At 39.4% G+C, this 16,785-nt stretch overlaps 1 protein-coding gene across 3 annotated transcripts in view; it reads left to right on the forward strand.

Annotated features, from left to right (window-relative positions):
• MICALL2 (MICAL like 2) overlaps positions 1-16,785 on the forward strand; it is a 976,695-nt gene that overhangs the window by 502,749 nt on the left and 457,161 nt on the right. For all 3 annotated transcript variants that reach the window (XM_044089760.1, XM_044089761.1, XM_044089762.1), the window contains exon 6: positions 13,883-14,821. In XM_044089760.1, coding sequence (XP_043945695.1) covers positions 13,883-14,821 — 939 coding nt within the window. The remainder of the gene's footprint in view (positions 1-13,882; positions 14,822-16,785) is intronic.

The raw sequence follows: 16,785 nt of genomic DNA on the forward strand, positions 1-16,785 counted from the left end.
AGGTTAAAGAGAATGGGTTATGGAGTTTTATTAAGTATGTATCAAGCGTTTGTATATATTCTAAATGTACTACTGTTTTAAGAATTCTTTTCTCCATTTGTAGGTTCATAGGTTGGTACTGGGCTATCTGCCCGAAGGCATATATTAGCCCAGCCATGTTGTGCGGTATTCACCGCCCCTTTATTAGTTCCCTAGACCCTTGCACTAGCAGCTAGTACCCTTGGCCCCTGTCAGTAGTGCTGTTGGTGTGATCCCCGGTGTGAACTTTCTGTTAACCGTCTACTCATCAAGGTTCCTTTTGAAGAGTGATAGTGAGGGGCTCTGTCTTATGCAGATCAGGACCCTGTTCCATAGTAAGGGAAGTCTCTGTGAAGGGAATCTATCCCTCCAGCATGTTCTATTCATTGTTGTGTTGAGGTTTATATCCCTAGAGCGTGTAGCTCGAGTAGATTTGGTTTTGCTAAGATGGAGCATGTTCAACAATTCTGGGTTGGACATGGCTCTATACGTTAGACAGAGATCGCCTCTGAGAAAGCGGTATGCAACAGAGAACAGTCTTAGCTTTTTCAGTCGTGCTGCATAGGGCAACTGTTTGAGGCCATTAATCCTCTTGGTTAGGTACCTGTGTGGTCTCTCCAGCTGCTGGAGATGTCTAGCCAGGTACATTCCATTGTGCTGTATATACTCAAAATGTGTGCCTTGTGACGTACTATATATGCAATTTGTGTTTCATGTGGAGCTTTTTTCCCTGGGCCTCCACTGAAAATGGGCTCTATTTGGCTCAGTGGACTTTCCCGGTAAACAAATGCCAATGAATAAATAAATAAATAATACTGCGACTACTAAAAAAAAATTATGGTTACACTTCTGTTCTGAACTAAAGATACCTTCAGAAGGAAACAAAGTATATCTGCTTTAAAGCTTTTTTATTTTCAAATAACTGACTGACTTGGGAAATCTCAGTTCACAACCAACTAGCAAGTCTCCATCCAGTGAAAAGTCTGCTTGTAGATTTACACAACATGATGCAAACAGCATACAGGAAAGTAAGTTTCACTAAATGTGTGCTTTGTGTACCTTAAAGCATTTTATAAAAGCTGATCCAGTAAAATCATTTGACAGAGTTGTCAACTTCTAGAATGCATTAAAATGCCCCTTCCCCCCTTGCCTTATTTTGTGTTTATGTTTTTGAAACATTTTCCCACTCTTCATTTGACCTCACTTAGCCTGCAGTTGAATCCCTGGTTCTCCTGTCCTATCTACCTCGGAGCCCACAATTACTCCTTTCCATATTCTCCCAGATGTAAGCCTTTACTTATCGCCGTACCATCTGCTTGGGTAGGCAGTCTCAAAGTTCTTATTGTATAAACCTAAGGTTGTGAATCTGGGACCAAGAGCCTTCATTAAAACGATGGCTGGTCAAGGTCCCTGCCTTGTGGGAGCAGATACTACAGTGTTTTCAAGATGTCATAACTGCTTCCCTTAAAGTGCAGCCTGTGAAGTTCCTGGTCCCCACTTAAGGTCACACAGACAACAAGTTCCGCAAGCCCTCACCCAAGATTGGAGAGCTTGCTGTTGGTGACCTTATCCATCTCCCCTCCAGACAGTTGTACTAGCAGCCTAAGTCCATTCCCAAGCTGGCAGTACAAGCATACATCCTGCTTTTGTACCATTTGGCTAGCTGTCTTGTTCTCTTTTATATGTTTTACTTTTTTCTCCATCAGCCAAAAACCTTTTCCTAGTAAATTATATTAATTTATGCTCACATCGTATGGTGGTATGCATATACTCGTAAGTTTTCCTTTGAAATGTTAATATCTAGGTTAGTCCTCCATATTCTAATAAATATATTAAGCCTTAAAAGCCCCAAGTTTAGTCAGATTTTTGCCATTGTTTACTTGTGCACTTTTATCTAATCTAATTCTTTTCAATTTTTTTTCCATTTTCTATTAACTTTTTTTCTTCATTTGTAGATTTTGGAGAATTCATTTGTTATATCTTTAGTGTTTAGTATCTTTAACCGGGAAAAGCCGAAAGATGCAACAACTTCACTATTTAACTATGTAATATAAATTACATTTTGCAGTGGAAGTGTACAGACTTGTACAGAGCACTGCATATTCATAGCACACTTTTATGCCATCCCAGCCATATTAAACGGATGTTCTAAGTAAACAGGCAGTGAACCCAGAGCAGTTGCCACCCTCATCAGACACAGTGCAGTGCACTCCTCAGAGTTTAAAAATCTACTGGGGATTCCATGACATTCTTTTAACTTTTAAAATCAAGTCCTGAAGCACACTGTTGTTAGCTATGCCTTCTCCCATATGTGTGTGTGGTGTTATATAAGTAGGTGTTAGCGAGATATGCATTGCAATCACAATTCATTTTTTACATAGTTCTTTACTTTCTAGTGTAAAAATGCATGATATTCTTATGTGATCCACTTTTGCATGCATGCTGCCCCCTTCCCTTGCACTTGTGTACATGGTTCTCAAGTAAATACAATCTGTTCTTATACAATCTGTTTTTCCTAAGTAAGCTGACCAATTTTATACCCCTTCGTCTTGCCCATCAATGTTAATGAGGTAGCCAGAAATAGCTTATCAGAACCCTTTCTGTAGGTCCTCTAAGAGAGAGGGAAAACTTTATCAAACTTAAACTGGTCAAAGATCAAAAGACTACTTAACCCTAAACTTTATTGATTTATTTTAACACAGCCTTACTATGCCAACCAGCAGGGGTGTCCTCTTTCCCTTTTGTTATTTGCATTATATTTAGAACCACCGGCAAAGAAAATAAGGGACTCAGAAATTCAAGGATGTAATTGGTATAGTAGTCAAGAAAAACTGGCTGTATTTGCAGATGATAATATTTTATACCTGACAAAACCAGAAAGAGACATTCCAGTGTTGTGGAACATTTTGAGACGGTTTCATAGCCTTTTGGGATACAAAATTAATGAAGCTAAAACAAAGGTAATAGTGGTAAATTATGTACCCACACACAAATTGGTTCAGTAATATCCATATTTATGGAAACATCATAAAATTAAGTATTTAAGAGTATGGATTAAAATTATTCTGGTGTGGCAGCTAGGGATATGTGGGAAGAGAGTAAACGAAAGATAATACAAAAACTGAGAAAATGGAAGCTTTGTTATATGGATATGGATCGTAAGATACAAACAATCAAAATGTTTTTAGTCCCTTTAGTCTTACACACAGATCAGGCATATTTTTATCAACCAGAGGAGAAGTTGAGTATAGTGATTAATAAGGAGCTGAAGGACTTTATCTGGGTGGGGAAGACAGCAAGAGTCAAGTAGGATAAGCTGATTCTTCCAATAGAACAGGACGGATTGGGCTTAACCAATTTGAAGGGGTATTTCAGAGCTACACAGTTAAAGCTCCTACACATAGGGCATGCAGAAAACAATAATTCAAAGTGAAAAGAGATTATGCTGAAATGGGATAAGCTCAAGAAAAAAGGAAATACTGGGATTTTGGATGCCGGCCTTTAAGGAGAATAACAATAATCATACAGAATATTATATCCATAAATTAGCAGAAAGTGTTCTATGAACTGTGCCAACATGGGAATGGAAAAAGGAAATTCTGCAAATAGGGATGACTGCAGTTAGGGATGTAGACAATAGGCAAGAGGGAGCTGGAATTTGTTGGAGAAAACTGGCAAAGGAACCAATGTATTGAGAGCAAATAACTAGAGGGGAAAGGTAATAGAATGGGAAGAGGCCAAGAATTTTTTTGGGCTGCAGGTTAGAGATTGCCTTCCCTATCAAGGATTGATTTTAGGGCATAGGCAACGAGAAAGAAATAGGGATGTTCTAAATGAAAAACCAGCACTGGTAGAGTTTTTGGTAGAATTTAGAACAGAAGCTGCCATTAATAAATGGAATAATTAGTAGAGCATATAAAGTATTGCATGATAACTATAAGAATCAATCAGAGGAGGTTAGAAAGGATTGGGAAGAAAGTGTAAGAAACTTCTCTGTGTGGAAGATTTTCAGTCCATATATCTCTAGTTAATTACTGTATATTAATCAGATCAGACAATAGTAGTAGAAGTAGTGAACTTAAACTCGTCTTAAGTAAAAAAAATAAATAAATAATAATAAGAAAAATATATAATGGTGCAGAATTACTAAGTATTCGAAAGTAAGGCAGGCAGTCTGTTTCCAGTCTAAAATCCTTTATTAAGGATTGGGAAGAGAGATTGGATAAGGAATTCACAAATAAACAATGGGGAGGATATATGTATGTCTCCCAAACATGCAACAAAATCTAGAAGATTTAGGATTTTTGCTTTGAAATATTTACATAGATATTTCTATACCCCAAGCAGTCTCCAGAGAATTTTTCCTCAGGTAGACAGCAAATGTTGAAGTTGTGATGGGGAAGAAAGAGGTACTTGGGAACATATTTTCTGGGAGTGTGGTGGGTTGGTGGACTTTAAGGATTCCTTGCGGGATGCAGTATCAGAGATGGTGGACAGATTGGTGTGATGAGGGAATATGATTTTTCTGTGCTGTGATAACAGAATCAGAATTGCCTAGACATAGTAAGACCTTGCTGTGTCTAATTATGGTGGCTGCCAAAAAAGCAGTTACTAGAAAATGGAAATCAAAATCTGAACCAACTATATTAGAAGTAGTGAGTATAGTAACAGAGATAAAACAACTGGAATTAAGATCTTTAGTAAAGGGTAGGAGCAAACTACATAGGAAAAAAATGGGAATTGTGAGAACAGTAAATATAGGGGAGGAATGAGGTTTATGAGAAGACAGGACTTAGATGAACTATGTAATGTTTGACTGAAAACTGACTGTGTAGATTATAAGTGATGTATAATATTTGCAACTAGGAGTGCGTCAGTATGGTTTGTGATGTACAATTCTTGCAACTAGGATTGTGTCGGTGTGGTTTGTTTTCATTTATATAATGTAATGTATGATTGTTTATATCATAAGTGATGGTTTAATAAATATGTTTCTGTAAAAAAAGTGTCTGGAATTGAATAATTTATGTAATGTTTAGGTTATATGATATCTAGCAATATATGTGAAATATAATGTTTGTTTTAATTCAGTTTGATTACTTTTGTATAAATGTAAATTTGCCTATGTCACACGTGATAATTCAGTAAAGGTGTGTGTGCATATATTTGCTGTTTGTTTTTTTGGATCCCACCAAAGCTGTCCATCAGCAGTGTCCTCAGTGTTTTGCCCCACTTTCCCAGATACCTGCTTGGCACAATTATTTGCACGCAGACCCTACAGGCCGGGAAGATTGATTGAGAAAGTGTACTTAGAGGAGGACAACACCCTCCTGACATTTTCTGTCTTCATTTTTTCTTTGTAAGACATATATCTGCTGCCCTTGTGGGCCATTTTAAGCCTAGGCAATTTCCCTTTTTTGTGTTTGAGTTAACCTATCCAGTTTAGTCAGAGACTGTCCCTTACCCATTCCATGGTTGATAATTATGTATTATCCCTAATGAGAGTAACTAGGATCATACCGTAGTTAATTTTTTGTGTGTATTCTGTTGATAAAGTAAGTTTGTATCAAGTGTCACCTGTATATTCACTGCTTCCCACACCTTTCCTAACATCCAACACTCTGGAGTTGTGGGTTTCAAAGTACACAAGATTTGCTAATGTTCTGCAAAACTAAGTGTTCAAAGTTTGGAGACAGTATTGATGCAGGGTGAAAGTCAAGCCTAATAGTTCAGGCAGTCATGAATTGTCCACAAGTTAATAATGTAAATATGTAGGTGTTATATATACATATGTTAGCTACCTCCTCTTAGAACCTTAAAAGTGATAATTCCAGCAAAGGCTCTCAATTTGAGCAGACCGAAAATCTTCACCTCTTAAGTTGCCTGGCTTTACAGGTGCTCAGTATATAGATTCTAGGTTTTTCATAACCCTGGTAAAGCTTAAAGACCCATAAATAGGAGGCCTCTACGATCAGTATGACCAGAGAAAGTGGTGAAAGTAGAGTTAAGTAAAAAGAAAGAAAAGGTACTTTTTTGCTAATAAGTTTGATCTTAAAGTTAACCTTTTTGCCCAGTGGTTAACTGGATCATGCAGAGGATAGTCATCCATCCATCCTTATATCCTTCCATTTTGTAATAACCCCCAAAAATGCTCCTTTTGAATTGAAAATTTATGAAACAATAGATGTGTCCCACACCATTATTTCGTAGCTTATAAAAATTCCAAAAAGAATAATCAGAAAATAAGGCTATAAAACTTTGCTGTGTTGAGTTGATATTATTGAGTAAGCAAGTTAAAATACAGAATGATTGCTTTGTCACTGTTAATACACATAGATATGCTTCATCCCGGATATAGAACAGAAACAATCCTAAACAACCTCTTTAACAAAATAAATTAGGAAAGAAACCAAGGTCACTTTGTCCATTCACTGTTCTTGCCATTATCCAAAGCATTCAACAAAGCCTCTCACAAGCTGCTAAACAGGATATCTACTATTTATTTTAACAGTAACACAGTAACATTATTATATAGATATTTTGAAAATGGACCCTAGGTAGTTCAATGCAGCACTCATACTCCCCTCTTCTGCCCACAACAGTAGAAATCCCTCAAGGATCAATTGTCGGCCCTCTCTTATTCAATATATTTGTCAATAATGTGCAAGTATAGCAACAACTTGTAATTAATACAAGATGTAGATGACTCCATGGTCATTTACTTAATCGCCTTTTAAGCAATATTACAGATACAGACATCCGTAACATAAATGTCTAACAGAATCACGTTATACTCAAGCTCATCCTATTATCCCAACATTCCTAATAAAATCATCCCAGCAAAACTTATCTTTTCCATTATTAAAAAAAAAAAAAAAGAAAAACGAGCAAGTACCACAAACTAACATTTTGGGTATCTGATGTTTGACTGTCATATTTCCAGTGTTATATCCAAAACTCATAAAAATATTAGTATTATTTAAAGCTAAACCATTACTAACTGACCATCATACCTTTCAACCTCTTAAAGCAAGAAATCTGGATAAAGCCATAAATAACGGGGATAAAGGCCCACAAGTAGAGACAATTTATAAATGTTGCTCTTACAAATTCAGAAAGTTGATAGAATAACAAGTTTTGCATTAGCATGAATTTTCTGAAAGGTATGAAGTTTTAAACTCAAATGTATCTCATTATTTTCAGACTTCTGTCCACAAAAATTTGCCAATGATTTCCCAGAAGACCAAAATTTTATGAGGAACAGATCAAAAATATGAGTGAAAAATCGGGACATTCTGTGAAAATCTGGACGGTTGTGAATTATGCTGACCATACTCAACTGTCTACAACAAAGTCATTCCTCTTTCTTCTACGGTGCATCAATATTAACAAGCCTTCAATTAACTCCGTAGCACAGACCTGATCAAACTTGTAACAAAATAGCAAAATATGTTGCAGATGTTTTTAATAGAACGTAATGCTACCCTGCTTTAGCTACACTCAACTGGCTAGATCTAAAGTGTAGCCTGACTTAACTTAAGTGATTTAGAATGTAATTCACAAACATAATAAGTATTCAGCTTTACAGGGACTGCTAAACCTACTTTCCTCAGAGAGTACATCCAGAAGGAATAAATGCAGAAGAAAAAGTGGAAACCCTCTGCAAGAAGGGAATCTAACACATAAACCAGAACAAATGAGTGGTTGGATGGGAGAGAGTGAAGAGAAGGACATCTACTGTTAAGATTTTACACAACTATTGCAGCATTCCACATAGGATGGAAGGGTAAAAAAGGTCAAGAAACTGAATGGGAGGTGGAAGGCTGAGAAGAGCCCTCAACAAATCCACATAAAATGGTTTCAAGAAACCTGCTCTGACCCTAGAAATCATATCTAACTTACAGTGTTTAGTAAAGGTATGCATGGAAGACCAAGTAGCAGTTTCAGGGATAGAATTGGTGTTCAGCCTCTTGAAGAAGGCACCAGAAGAGGCAACAGCCCTAGTGGAATGAGCTCTAACAGAAGTAGACAGAGATCTGCCATGAAAAGAATAACAAAAGGAAATGACCTGTAGATATCCAGGAGGAGATGGTTTGCTTAGAAACAGCCAAACCCAATGTCCTGGGATGACAGGAAACAAAAAGCTGATCAAACTTATGAATGGCCTTAATTTTATCTTAATAGTACCCGATTTGTCTGTGCAAATCCAAAGTGTACAGGACCCTCTTACTAACAGACTGAGGAGAAGGGAAAAAGAAAGGGAGTTGTACCGACCGATTCAAGGACAACTCATTTACTACCTTGGGCATAAAAGAAAGATTAGTATGAAGGAACATCCTGTCCCTGTGAAAAAACAAAAAAAGAGGAATTGGCCATAAGGGCCTGGAGCTCAGAAACTGTCTGAGCAGAAGTAAGAGCCAGCAACAAAATGGTCTTCCAGGTACACTGTTGCAAAGAAGCAGAATATGCAGGCTCAAAAGGAGCCTGAGTCAGTTTTTCCAAAACAAAATTAAGGTCCTAAGGAGGAGGAATAGGTTTCCTTTGAGACCTAATATGCAGGAAACCTTTAAGAGACGTCAAAGGAGGATTCAAAGGCAGACAAGCAGAAATGGCTGACAAATGGACCTTCACAGAGGAATAGGCCAGGCCAGACTGGAGCAGCTCATACAAATAAGACATGACCAGAGGGCCCCCCACTGAAAAAGGGTCCTGATTATGAACATGGTACCAGACAGAAATATTTTCCATGTTTACCTATAAGATTTTCTGGTTGAGGGTTTCCTTGCCTCCTGTAAAATCCTGAGCACATCCTCAGAAAAGAAGTGCCTGAAAGGGATCAAAACCCTATCACCCGCAGTCAGTTGAAGAGTGGACAAGTGAGGATAGATGAGAAACCCCTTGTCCTGTGTGAGGAGATCCAATTATTAAGGGAACTTGTGGTGATTGCCTCTGGCCAGATGCATTAAGAGGGAGAACCAGTGCTGTCTTGGCCAAAAGGGAGTCAGTAGCAAGATTTTTGGGGAGTCCAGCTAAATCTTATGCATGACTGTTGGAAGAAGAGGGAGAGGAGGGAAAGCATAAGGAAACATCCCCTTCCAAGGAAAAGAAAGGGATGGCATGGCACTCTGGAACAGAAGAGAGGAAACTATTTGCTCAGAGAGGAGGCACAAAGAACTACCTGAGGGATAACCCACCAATAGACACTGTGCAGAAAGACATGTCTGTAAAGCATCCATTCATGCGCCTGTGTTTTTGACCTGCTCAGACAACCTGTCAATAGATTGTGATCTGAAGGAATGTGTAATGCTTGAAGAGTTAACTGATAACTGAAAGCCACCTCCCAAGCCTGAAGAACCATCCTGCAGTGGAGGTAAGGTTTTGTGCCTCCCTGCTTGTTGACATACCACATCACTTTAGTGTTGTCTGTGTATACCTTCATGCGGCCTGGAGAGACCATGGGGTGCAAAGCTTGAACAGACAGAATCAGAGCTCTCATCTCTTTGAAGTTGATATGATCTGACTTCTGATGAGTAGGCCAGAGAGACCCTGAACTTTCAGGTGATCAAAAGAAGCCCTCCCACCCCATGTATGAGGCATTGGTGAACAGTTCTTGAGAAGGGACTGGAGGCTGAAAGGGCCTGCCTGGGTTGAGAACAAACTGTTGAATCCACCAGGCGAATTCCTGTTTTAGACAGGGAAGAAGAGGTACACTGAAATTCACAGTGTGACAATGCTGCCAACAAACTGACTTGAAGTACCACTGAAGGATCCGCATATGGAGTCTGGCAAGAGGAAGCACTGGAATAGAAGAGACCATAAATCCTATGGTCTGAAGAAACTCCCTGGCTGGCATTGTAGTTTGGGAAAGAAGAGAATGAAAGAAGGCTATCAGTGACAAAACTTTTGGAGGTGGAAAAGAAGCCAACACTGGCACTGTCTGAATCCTGCATACCAGATAAACATGATCCTAACAGGGAGTCAGGATGGACTTTAGGAAGTTGATGGTAAACCCCAGACCTTGAAGAAGAGAGATGGTGAACTTCGGATCTTGTAACAGGCAACTGGGAAGAAGGCACCTGAAGCAACAGGTCATCTAGAGAAGGAAAAATCTGAATGTCTTGGAGCAAGCAGAAAGTAATCACAGGAGCTAGGCATTTTGTGAATATCCTTGGGACAGCTGAGAGACAGTTGAGAGGCCAAAGGGCAAAGTAGAGAACTCAAAATGAAAGGAAGACACAGAAAATGTAAAACCTTCCTGAAAAGAGGGTGACTAGGTATATGAAGGTAAGCATCTTTCAAATTCAAGGACACCAGAAAAGTCTGGGGTAGTAAAAGAGGAAACCGGGTTTGAAGAGTAAGCATCTGAAAATAAGGGACCTTGAGAAAGGTGTTGAGCTGGTAGAGATCCAGAATAGTTCCCCAAGTGCCCTGCTTTTGAGGAACCAGGAACATCCTGGAGTAAAAATCCTTTCCCACTTGGGAAGGGTGGACAGGTTGAATGGTTCCTTGGATCATCAGGGACCCCAAAACATCTGGGAAATGAGGAAGTTTCTCTAGAGGAGGTTGAGGAATCCCTAAAAAATGAGAGGGAGATTTCCTTCCATACCAGGAAGTAATCCTGATGGATAGAAAGAACCAAAGAGTCTAAAGTGATGGAATGCCAGTTTGGAAAACAAAAGAAAAGCTGAAGGGACAAAGGAACCTGATCTAAAAGTGTGTGTGTGTGGGTGAATTGTCAAAAGAGAGGCAGGCTTATCAGATAAAGGAGGCTTCTGGACCACAGAATTCTGAGAAGCTTTAGCAGAGGGGGTCCGCCTCCCACTCCGCTTGCCCTTAGAGGCCTGGTGGGGGTTGCCTTCGAACAAAAGCAGATCTAGAAGGGTAATTCCTCTGGAACTTAGGGATAGGAGTGAGAAAAATATGGTCCTGCAAGGCTTTGCCTTTGTGTTGAAGAGACTTAAACATGTCAGCAGCAGCAGTCGCAAAAAGATAAGTATTATCCAAAAGAGCTTCCAATAACTTGGCCTTAGTGTCCTCAGACAGAGACAGGAGATGAAGCCAAGAATGACGCCGCATGACAGACCCAAAATTTGCCGCCCTAGAAGAGACAGCAGCATCATAGTTACACCTAATAGAGTGGCGAGCCACTTGAGAAGCAGAACCTAAAAAAAGATAAGGTAGAGGATTTGCCCTCCGAATCAGGGAGGGCAGAGACTGTCAAGCCTGAGCAATCGAGGTCAGATCATACCTGGTCATGTTGGTCTGGTAATTAACAGCCCTAAAGGCCAAAGTAGAAGCAGTGTAAACTTTCTTACCAATCCTCTTAATTGCCCTACTATCCTTATCAGAAGGCAAAAGTTTGGAAGAGGGTAAAAGCTTAGCAGGTTTGTCAGAAGAGACTGATCCCACAGCAGGGTCAGCAAACTAACACTTATTTAAATAAAAACTGATAATAATAGCATTCGAACTGGAGGCAAAGAACCAAAGTTGTGTCTGTGTGTCCTGCCTCCCTTTTATGCCCTACGTTTTATGCTGGGAGCTTAAATGTGACATACAGCAGCGCATACAAGATCATTAGGCTTTTTGTATACTGGCCAAGCATTGGGTTCCCCTGAGCAGGAAATCCATTCTGTTTTGGATGCTCAACAGTGATGTAGAAGGGCATCATTAAAATCTCAGCAAAAAAACTACTAATGTCCTTTAAGTCACGTAGTCATGCAGGTGATTCCCTATACTTAATTTACATTAGTAAAGCGTGAAACTCTGTCCCTAATGAGATTAGAAAAACAAACGCTAAAATGTTCATCTGAAAAGTAAAGGTTTACCTTAAAATGATAGTAGTAATAATAATAATAATAATAATAATAAAATGCCACGGCACATCTGGACTTTTCCTAACTTATGTTTTCAGTCAGTAGCTGTTTCTTTTCAATCCATCCATCACACAGATACCGTTTTGATACTTTACTATGCAAGGCAAAGTAAAACCATCTGCCTTATAGATAATTAATATGCATACATTTAAAAAGTGTATATGTATTGTTAACACTTTTACTTAACTTTTTCTTTTTGCACTTTTGTTATTGAATTTGTTCTCATTGTAATCAAAGTATAGCATATATTTTATATTGTGAATATTATGGAGCTTTTTTCCCCAGCGTGCCACTGAAAATGGGCCTTTGCTGGCTCATTTGGCCTATCCCAAATAACAAAGGCAATAAAATTTAAAAAAAAAGTAAATAAAAGTACATTCAAATGATGTTTTTTTTGTAATTAAGCTGTTCATTGTTCTACTGTTGCCTGAACACCTTCACTTTTGCAGTCCACCTACACAGATCCAAGTTTGAAAAGTTAGCTGAGCAAATCATATAGGATGGATGAATGAATGATTTGACAGTTGTCTAATCCTCCTAACTGTTTAAAAGTAGAAATCCATAATACTGTATGGATGAATAGTTTTGATTCTAAAGCATCAGTGCTAGGCTAGGTAAACTAATTTTGTCCACCTTTCTTTGAATCATTTTGACTTGCTGTTTCCGGTTTCACCTCTAAATGTGAAGATAGTATGTTATGTTGGAGTCTTACACATATCCACAAAGTAATTGTGTCCTGTTTCTGTGCCCGTGATCTGTCCAGATACTTTAGCATTTTGTTGATCCTTTCATGCACATTGTCTGGTTGGTTTAATAAAATTGCTAAAAACTGCCCTGGGATTCTTTGTGTCTGAGTTGAGTTTGACCTTGACAAGCCAGTAACTTGCTCCATGTTTATTCCTAATGTTTGTGACTTTCTATTTAGTGCCCTAAAACTTCAGCTGTCAGAAGGTTGGCAATTATTCAGATCAATTTAGTTTTTGTGAGTATGAGGCTTGTTACTTTGATGACTGTATTTCCCATTCCCATAACTGTCTTTTCCATTAGTTTAGATGTGCCATTGCAGAACTGAACAGCTTTAGATGCCTACTGTTATTCCAGCAATTAACCCTATAAACAGGGCTTAGCCTATGATAGAGTCCTATGCATCCCTGTGTGCTCCTTCCTCCCTCTATGTAGTCTGCACTGTCAGTATCCAGACAGATTGTCCTCTTGCTTATTTAGTAAGCCTGGTAGTTGTGGTGCGTGACATGAAAGACTTTCCTGAAGTTAAAAGATGGCAGACCACAATTCAGCCATTGTCACACAGGAAGTGACAATGTTTCTTCTTATGCAGGAGCAGTTTATATGCAAAGAGAGGTGTTGGGCTTATAGCTGGCCTTAGCTGAGTGTAAGAGTTTGCCATGTTTGCATTAGAGATCCTGTCAGCATGGCACATTGTTCAGTAATGGAAAAAACTACTGCTAATGTATGGCTTAATCATAGCGGTGTGAAGAACTGTTATTAGTGTAATTTGTAGATAGTTCTCAGAGCCATGATAAAGCAGTTGCATTAGTCTACTTGCATTATTTGATATTGAGCAAATACAGTGATACTAAAAATGATTGCTGAAAATCGGATCCATGCTTCCACTAGTGTTTCGTACAGAAGCCCATTGTTTTTATTGTAACATGTAATCGCCAAAGCAGAAGTTGATATGTCTTTGCAGAAGAAAAAATCTCAGTTGTGTAGCAGATGTTTTTCATCATCTTTGTACTGCTCAAAGCACATGTAACAATTTCTAAATAACCAGAAAGCGAAGATAGGTCAGAAATATGAAAAGCTTAGCTCATGTAGTAAACAGTAGGCTGATGCAAGTCTGACTTATAAATACAGCTGTAAGTTTTAAAATTCAAGAAGTTACTTTCATCATTACTGCTTTACTAATCTGCAAGTGATTTGTGCTAATCTGTGCTTTTCTTTGGTAACTTAATATCTCATTATTGTTACAGATGCAAGCAGTGCAGTTCAACGCTACTGTCTGGTACTTACAAGCACGGATCTGAGCCAGGAACTTTCTTGTGCGTCAGTCACCAGAATAAGCATGGAAGTGGTACATTTAGTGCCGAAAAATTCCGAACTGCTGCTTCACCTGCAGAGTCCAAACCAGGTCCCATTGTGCAAGAAAACCAAAATCGAACACCAGTACCTCAGCCAAGAACTGTCCTGCCTGACCTTCAACAAAAGAAACTTGGAGCTGGCACACACATTACAGAAAATTCCCACAACGTTTCAACAACTAGTGGCTCTACTGCCGTTCTCACCAAGCCTGAGCAAAATCGGACTCCAGTACCCGAGCCAAGAACTTTCTTGTTTAGTATTCAGCAGAACAAAACTGCAGTTAGCACACACAGTCCAAGCAATGTTCAAAGTATTCCTGTACCTGCAAAGATTACATCCGACCCTGTTGTGTCACTAAATCAGAATCACATGGGTCCAGCAGTTAGTAGCAACATCACTGTTGGAACCTTTCAGGGATCTGCAGAGCCCAAAAAATCTTCAGCAGAGACTACGTATCAGAAGAAAATTTCACCAAGTAAGCAGAGTCCTTCATTCAATTTGTCCCCTGCACCTGAATCTGGGTTAAATCAGACAACAACCTCAGCAAATAAACTTCTGAGTCCCACAGCAGAAAAGACTCAGAATGCCCGAGCAAAATTCTTCCAGGATATGAATGTGACTCCTGCGAAGGCTGAGGAAAAGTCACAGTGGACCAAAGATACACCCAAGTCTAGTGATTTGCAGAGTTCCAGTACTGATAAAGACAAGGCCAGAAATTTCTTGATGAGGAACCTTCCTACTGATGAGAAGAGTAATTTTGTACGCAGTGTGACCCCATCGAGTAAGTCAAGTGGGGACTCCAAACACTCTGATGTGCGTCGCTCACTCATGTAAGGAGCTCACCGATTAATATTCTTGGTCTTGCTTTCAGAATTCAAGTGTGCCGTTGCTCTTATTTGTAGAAAGAAAAATCCCTGTTAATAATTATGTGTGGTGTGTGGTATGAGAATTCATTTCTAACCTATGCTAGAGTTCAAGACAAATATTAGCAAAAAAATCTTCATTTTTCTTGTAGATCTACCTTCTGAGTTCACCATTTTGGTAACATAAGTTATTACCTGTTTTTTTCTGCTAGGGATAACATTAACAGTTGGCTATTCATTTGCCATTAAATCCCCAAGTCCTTATGTATAGAGCACCTTTAAAGTTGTACTAAAAAAAGGTTTTATCAACTGTTACACAAAATGCATCTTGTTTAGTTTTGTTCTTCTTCTGCTTCATTCATTCCAGTGATTTCCATCCATTGCCAGTCTGCCAACCTCTCGTACAGCCGCTGGACTATCTCCATCTTAAGGCTGGGGCCAGCTTGGAACCAAAAGGCATCCTGGAGGGTCATGTCATTGACTGTTTACCCTGTGAGATTTTTTTCATGTATGACATACTCCTTGCGATGGGCGCGCACCCATCCCTCCCTGCCAGCACCTCAAGTGTCTGAGACACTAATTGCCTAGGCTATAGTTGGGGCTTTCTCCCTGTATGCCAGGGTGATGGTCAACAGAGTGCATCTTGCTAACCCAGTTTTTTTTTTAGGAAATAATTGAGGTTGGATTGTGTCCTTTTCATTTTGGCCCCCTCTTTGCCTGGTTTCTGCAGATATGTAGGCTTAAGATTTTGTGATTTGATTGAAGAGATTGGAATAACACTTTGACCCTAATGAATGTAGAAATATTTTGTTTCATAGGTATATTAGACATTAAAATTCCCTTCTCATGTATAATCTACCTGATCTGCTACTAGATTACTGCCTACTTTTTGATGACATACAGAAGTTCTTTATCTGCTTTGGTAAGGTTAAGCTTGGCTCTCTTCCACACTGTCTCATCTGCCTCCTTTCTTTTGGTAGTGTGGATGGTTTTATTGTATAGAGTGTAAAAGGGATGGATTACAATGTAGTGCATAGCTGTTTGTAAAATTCCATCAATTGTCTCTAAATCCCTCCATTACAAGCTTTGTTGCTTGTATACGTCTATGTTACGAATAGATGTAATGTTTATCGTGTTTCACTGTTGCAGTCATTACAATTGGGTTATCCTGCTGGCAGGCTACTCGCAGTCAGCCTGAATTCCAAAGTCTTGGTCCGGCGTCGGTTGCTGTCGCTTCCTCCCTGACGTCAGTGCGCCAGGGGTATAAGGGTATAAAAGATGCAGCCGACACCATTTTCTTCAGTCTTTCTTGCCACTCGGTGCTCGAAGCAAAAGCAGTTCGCAAGTGCCGGTTGGCCGACTCCTGAGATTTTCGTGTTTGAATTTTAGATCCGAAGTCTTCATTAAAAGCTAAGTACCCCATTGGGGAAACTTTTTTCTTGCTCCAGACTGATGTCAGAAAAAGTTAATAATTGTATTTCTTGTGGGAAGCAAATACCTCATAAGGACTTCCATTCTTACTGTATTCCTTGCCTAGGCCCTGATCACGATGTTGCTATAATTTGTCAGTTTTGTGCTAGATTTAACCAACGCACTATTAAGCGTCGGTATGATTTTGCATTTCACTATTTTGGCAGAAGATTTAATTACATGATGTCGTCGGATAGCCATCCGACTACCGCAATTCAAAAGAAACGCAAAGAAAAAGAAAAGGACAGGCATCCGAGGTCCAAAACTGACGATGAGGCTTCTTCTAAGCCAGTCGCCAGTTCGCCGGTTCTCAGTGAGGTGCTTTCGCAGCCCCTGATGCCCGCTACTTTAGAGCCACAGGCCGCTGCCGACTCCCACTTGGAGCCAACTAGGCTGCTGGAAACTCAAGGTATTGGAACCTCAGAAACTATTCCCTCAGATGGGTCTGGAGCTGCTGAGCA

The sequence above is a fragment of the Protopterus annectens genome, chromosome 12.part0 (genome assembly GCF_019279795.1).
Source record: "Protopterus annectens isolate FY-2018-M chromosome 12.part0, PAN1.0, whole genome shotgun sequence".
In the NCBI taxonomy this organism is placed as follows: Eukaryota; Metazoa; Chordata; order Ceratodontiformes; family Protopteridae; genus Protopterus; species Protopterus annectens.